The sequence below is a fragment of the Gavialis gangeticus genome, unplaced genomic scaffold, assembly GCF_001723915.1.
Source record: "Gavialis gangeticus isolate Ggan-Ray unplaced genomic scaffold, GavGan_comp1, whole genome shotgun sequence".
NCBI lineage: Eukaryota > Metazoa > Chordata > Crocodylia > Gavialidae > Gavialis > Gavialis gangeticus.
The window spans coordinates 12,884,069-12,890,453 of record NW_017728993.1 but is presented as its reverse complement, the minus strand read 5'-3'; the positions used below and the strand labels follow the sequence as shown (position 1 = coordinate 12,890,453).

At 42.3% G+C, this 6,385-nt stretch overlaps 1 protein-coding gene across 1 annotated transcript in view; it reads right to left on the bottom strand.

Annotated features, from left to right (window-relative positions):
* Window positions 1–6,385, bottom strand: part of C8B (complement C8 beta chain) — a 50,087-nt gene that overhangs the window by 23,341 nt on the left and 20,361 nt on the right. The window contains exons 8-9 of the mRNA XM_019501228.1: window positions 1,918–2,046; window positions 1,157–1,320 (exon numbers count right to left, since the gene is read on the bottom strand). Of these exons, the coding sequence (XP_019356773.1) occupies window positions 1,157–1,320; window positions 1,918–2,046 (293 nt within the window). The remainder of the gene's footprint in view (window positions 1–1,156; window positions 1,321–1,917; window positions 2,047–6,385) is intronic.

The following is a 6,385-nucleotide window of genomic DNA, read 5'->3' as shown; positions in this document are numbered from 1 at the left end:
CTAGATCGTTAGATCACTCAGCCTGATGAAGGGTATTTGTACCCGAAAGCTTGCAAAAAATAGTTTTTCCAACTATTTGAGTTGGTCTAATAAAATATATTGGATTTACCAAAAGAACCTTGTCTGCTTATTTCCTTAGACCAACACGGCTACAACCTATATCATAGAAAGGTTCAGTAGAAAAAATCAGCTAAAACCTTAGGACTTCAGTCTGGAAATGCCACCAGGGTACCATGGGGACTTATCGCTCAGATGCTTCATGGTCTCATTCTCTAATCTGAGACAATTATGGGCCGCACTTCCAGGATGATGCACATGGTCTTCCCTCTTCATCAGATACTGCAGCACATTAATGTGAGTCTCTACCCACAATGCACTTGGGAGATACAGTCTGCCTGGGGTAATCCAGAGAATGGAGGCTGAAATATTGCTTGCCTGAGGACCACCCCCCAGTGACATTCCAAATCCACATTTTTGCTTTTCATTAAACTTTGTGGCATGTGCGCACTTAGACTTTTCTTTAATTCTCTCTTTTTTTCTCTCAGCAAAATAATTTTGCCAAAATCCAAATTTTCCAGCGAAACAACACTTCACCACAAGCGTTTGATTAGCGATGGTTCAAACCCACTTTTAATAAGATGCTTCCTTTCCCTTGGTAATATTTAAGCAAACTTTGAGTGAACTAAATTTGATTTTCAAATTGATGACACCCAATTATCATATTTGTTCCCTGTTATCTTTTACTTTTCTCCTCCTCGGAATTTACAGGCCTTGACACCAGCCAATCAGAAGCTGAAAGCCCAGTACAATCTTCTCTTCCCAGATCCCAGCTGTTTTTTCAAATTTATGAAGTTTGAATAAATTGAACATTCACCAAGACCGCTTGTTCTCCCAAAAACAACAGAATAGTTTCTATTAAGGACCTGGCAAATGCAGAAGGCAAGAGAGATTCAGAAGAAAGAAGCACATTTTATTACACTCTAATATTAGATGCCAATAGGTGTATTTCTAATACAGCACAAATTACTTTCTTCAAACTTTAATTATCCAAAATTCCAAGTTAGAGACACCAAAAATTTCCCTGATTATTCACACCCCACCTTACCTGCATCCATCCAAAGTCCCTCAGAATTGTATGGAGTATTTTTTACGGTACCTTCAGCTTTATAATTTCCGGGTTGTACTGCACTGCATCTCCCCACTCCTGCATTAGTTTAGCAGTTGGTAATTCCTTGTCGGCCAAAGCTGCAATATGCTCACTTCCTCCTCCACGAACAAGAGTTATGAAGTCTTGCACAAATTGCTTTTTTGTGCTACTGTCTACAAACGGTGTAAAGTGACAAGCTCTATTTTGAGATTTCTTCATGCATCACAAATAAAATAAAATAAAAACTATAGCCAACTAGACACTGCAAATTATGTGTCTCACTTAGAGGGAAGAGGAAAAGTAATCTTGATCACATTATTAATAACAAAAAATGCTTCCATACCCATATAAGCACAATACCCTCTTTCATTAAAGAGAGATTGGGGTGACTCCAGTGGGAATGAGCATTGCAAGATTTACCCCATAGGTCTCCTTTGACATGATTATGAGTGGAAAACCAACAACAGAGTCATCCATAGATTTTATTGCCAGGAGCTCACTAGAATTATAAATCAGCTTCCCTCTGTGTGTGGGGCTACCTTGAAAAGCCCTGGGAAGCTTCAGCTGCATTTCTTTGAGTAATGGGCTTTTTCCTGCTTTCCTTAAAGCAAACAGTATAAGTTACATTTACCCAAATGGTGTGGAATCAAGCTCCATAAACACATAACGGTCATTTCACAAATGTAAATACAGTTTACTTCTAAAATTGAGCAAAAACTGCCTTAACATTAAACAGGAAAAACAAAACCACAAGGCTATTTGTTGCTTACCTCCAATTTCTGTCAACATTTGACCACAGCCACCAACTGACAGACCTAAGTTCAGATAAGCTACTGCGATATTAACACCAACGTTAAATCCTTTTTGTGCACAGGACTGGACATCACTTAAAGAGTAACCTTAAATGAACAAAACATCACAGCTTTACTGAAATAACATTCCACTTAAAGTTTTTGTTAATGATTTCTCCACTCAAGACGAGACATTTAGGGCTTGATGATACTCATAAGAAGTGCCGGACCCCTTAACTCTTGACATCATCAATGGAGTTGACTACGCTGAAGATCCTGCCCTTAGAAAGGGAAGAGGCCCTTCTCAAGTGTTAAGTCATTTGCTACCCCCTAAATCAATGGAGTAAGCAGATCATACATCATTTTGTTTTGGGGGTTATGTCAAAATGACAATTTATGTTTTGCTTTTCAAGGCCAGGGATACTTTTATGTTAGGTGCTCACACAATACCCAGAATGCTAAAAAAGACTTCTAGGTGCTACTAAAATAAAATACATAAAATGAGCTCTGCAGGTGCCTGTAGTTGTGCGGAGACATTGCTCCGACATGCTGGAGCAGACTCAATCATGAACGATGCATGCCCTCGGTGGCTGGGGGGAGGGGGGGGCACAGTAGTGGCAGGAGCGTGGCAGCAGTGACGTTAAGTGGGAGCTCCCGCAGAGGCCGCTGGTGCTCTTGGCAGTGGGGGGCGGTGGCGAGCACCAACTAGGGGTCGGCGACCACCCACAGATGCCACTGGCAGCATCTGAGGTGGCCAGCAGTGATTGCAGACCGCCCACAGATGCCACCGTAAGGGTTGCACTGCCATGTACATGTGAACCTGTGTGCACCCCCTATGCATTACCCCTGGATTCAATTAATCGAGTTGGCTGGAGTGTGCTAATCAGTGCTCTCCAGCAGCCTCTGTGTGTTGTGTATTCAGGGTACCTGCACTTCAAAATGGTGACCAAGCTTTAGTTAAAGTGTTCCCGTCACCATTTTGAAGCAAGCGCAGGAAGCTGAATACATGAGAGGTTGGGGGCGCTTTAATTAGAGTGGCTCTCAGAGATAGTGTAATTAAAGCACCTCCCCCTGGCCGGTAGAGCACATGTAAGGACAACCTGTGCATGTGCAGAGTAGAAGCATATTATTATGGGAAACAAGGGGCTAGAAATGAAAAGATCTAGGTTTTCAATCCAGGTCTGACATTAATTCACCATGCAATGCAGGAAACCCAACTCATGAAGCATTCAAATCTAGTGCACACTCTTAAAAATTTAACCTGTGTGTCTCAGTTTCTTATCTATAAAACAGAAGTAGTGATGCATTCCTATTAATATGAAGCACTTGGAGATTTGGGAAGAAAAAGGATTAAAAAAAAATTCCTAATCATTATAAGTACTAATTATTGTTGCCTGTATTATAATTACTGTCTGACTATGGGTGAGGCCCCTCCCTGCTTCTCAGATTCCGAATCTATGAAATGGAGTTGGTAATACTCAACTATGCTAAATGCATGGAGGTGTGATGAGAAGCAATTAATTGTTTATGGAGCGTTTGGAAATTATCACACTGAAAGTTTCTACAGAAGTGTTAAGTATCATGATAGTCATTATCCTAGCTCTAGAGGAGACTGTCACTTCACTTTCACAAAATCTGTACGTTTTAAAAACATTTTCAAAATCTGCTATGTAAACAGACACTTAATAGGCCACAGCCGCTCCTTCTTTGGGGTGGATTATCCATGGTTTCTATTTAATTACTCTGATCATAAACAAACAGGAAAATTGTCTACAGTTGAATTTACTAATCTTCACTAATGCTTGTAAGATCTGACACAAACTGTTGGCATTTGCACGAGTGACTAAGCCTCAATTCTTCAAAATATTTTTATTTCAAATTAGGTGCTTCTGCCCTCAAGTGGAAGGCTGAGCCAATGGGTCCTACCCTGCACTAGCTGGTGAATACAATGTTTACCATACAGAATGGCTTCAATGAGATTAATTAGGACAGTACAAGCTGCGTCCCATTGAGTTTATTTGCTGAATTGGTCCTGAATGAATTAGCAGTTAAGGACCCAGTTCAGCGGCACACTTAACCATTCTAGCTTTATTTTAACACATCTATAGTTTCACTGGAGTTAGATATGTGATTAGGTACTTAGCTAAATGGGCATCTTGAGAAAAAAGCCCCAAAGTAATATGCACTCCCCTTCACTTCACCAGCAATGACAGCTTGCAGTTATTCAGTTTTTCCAAGAACTGCTGTATGCACTGAATACCTTCACAACACCTATTTGCAGAGCCACAACCATGATGCTCTCTCAGATCCCTACTTGAGACCCACCCCTCTCATGACACACATGGTAAACTGTCCAATGACGGTGGGGAGGTAGATGATCTGCGTAGGGTGGTAAATGGTCTGCAAGTGACTATCTTTCCCCCAGTTGTCTCCTTTATCAATTAAAACCAACTTTTTAACTTCCAAGATCTGCATTTTGCTAAGAAAAGATGTACCATCTTAATGGTTCTGTTAGTGCCATTTACATGTCTACCCTCCCCCACTCTCCTAATATATTGTAGTCGAGGGTGTCAAATAAATGGCCCACAGGTTGCCTGTGGTTCATGGAGCTGCACAAACCAGCCCCTGGTGCCTGGGACCCACATCACACATAGCTCCTGCTCTAGGTGGCTCAGGTCCTACACCACTCATCTAGCCTCTGGAGCCAAATGAGTTTGACACTATTGGGCATGATGAAACAGGGACCCTAAATTGAAACGGTGGGTTTTAAAAAACACCACTTCAATTTAGGGCTGATTAAACCCCTGTGTCATGCACACACTCTGCTGACCTATCTGCCTCTCCTGCGGGGAGGAGACGGCGAGTTGCCAGCAGGCAGAGCAGTCCCTGGGCGGCAGGTGTGGGGGGGCTGGTGCTTCCCTCCATGGCAGCTGCGTCCCCCCCCCCCGGCAGCATCTGTCCACAGGCACCCAGCTTGGGCGGTCCCAGGGGGCACTGCGGCCGTGGAGGGAAGCACCAGGCCCCCACGCAGCTCAGACAGGCAGGCAGGCTCCAGGGCGGGGAAAAAAAGATCAGGCTTGCCGCTTTTCTTGGGCAGAGTCTGCCTTCCCGGGCTGCTGCCAGGCTGTCTGCAGGGCTTCCTGCAGAGCCATGGAGCTGCATGGAGCCTGCTGCTTTGCTCTGCAGCTGTAGGGGCAGCAAACTAAAACTCCTCAAAGGAATTTTAGCTTGCTGCACTCCAAGTCATTTAAGACACATTATGCCATTGAATTTCCTACAGCGGCTGGAATTAATGTGCAATGCACCACCGAGGCGTGCAAACTCCGATGCCATTAAAGCAGCGCAAAAGCATTTAGCCTGTTTTAAAGTGTCATGCACACACACCTCTTGTTTCATGTATACACGGCCTCTATTGTCTAAAATTTGAATCAAAGACTCATAACATTAGAAGGCATCTGGTCCAAGTCCCTGCTCAAAAACAGGAACACGTCAAATTTTTATTCAACCTTCTTTTGAAAACCTCCAGTGAAGGAGGTTCTACAACTCACCAGGGGAAACTTGATTGTAACATCCTTTTGACAGGGACTTACTATAAATTTGTAAAGACTCTATTTATTTTGGCAAGTGAAGTTTAGTTTTCATTTCTCCATAAGGCACAAGCAAATATCATGTAGTTTGCAGGACGTTTTGTGAAAATAAGGACTTTTCAGAAACCAAAACAACCTCACTACAGTCTTTCATGACAAATCAGTGCAGAGGTGGCTGTGAAGGTCATCATGCTATCACCAAAGCTTGGTTAACAAATGTCTACTGCAAATGCATCCATTGTAGTGGAATGGCTAAGAAGTAAGTTTCTTAGATTGTAAGCTCTTTGAGGCGAGGCCATCTTTTTGTAGGGTTATAGTCCATAATCAGATCTCTAGGCACTAACAAATTAATAATAATAATCAGATATTGAAAACTAAGCTTCATTCTTACCTTTGTTCATATCTATGTGCCTTTTTAAACAGGCACAGTCATGCATGATATGTTACCCCTCATTTTAAATGTCCTAAACTGGCAAGGTTTATATCACTACTATATTATTTCATCATGCAAGCACTTTTATGGGGAAAAGCAGCATGATCTAATGGTAGTCTGGCTGTCTGGAGACCTATTTACTGCACGGTCTATTCCTGGCCATGCCACTGTCTTACTTTTTGATCACAAGCAAGTCATTTCATTGTGGGCTGCTATTGCCCGTTCTTTCTCCTGATAGGCCATGTCTATTTAGATTCATTAAGCATCTCTCATGATGTAGATGTACAGATCCTAATGCTGCCAAGTCCCGAATTAGTTTTGATCAGATATGTGCCTCTATAAAGAAATATAACTAACACTGGGTCCAAACCAACACCCTAGCTCTTGGACCTCCCTAAAATTCTGAACAACTGAAATCCAGATCGAA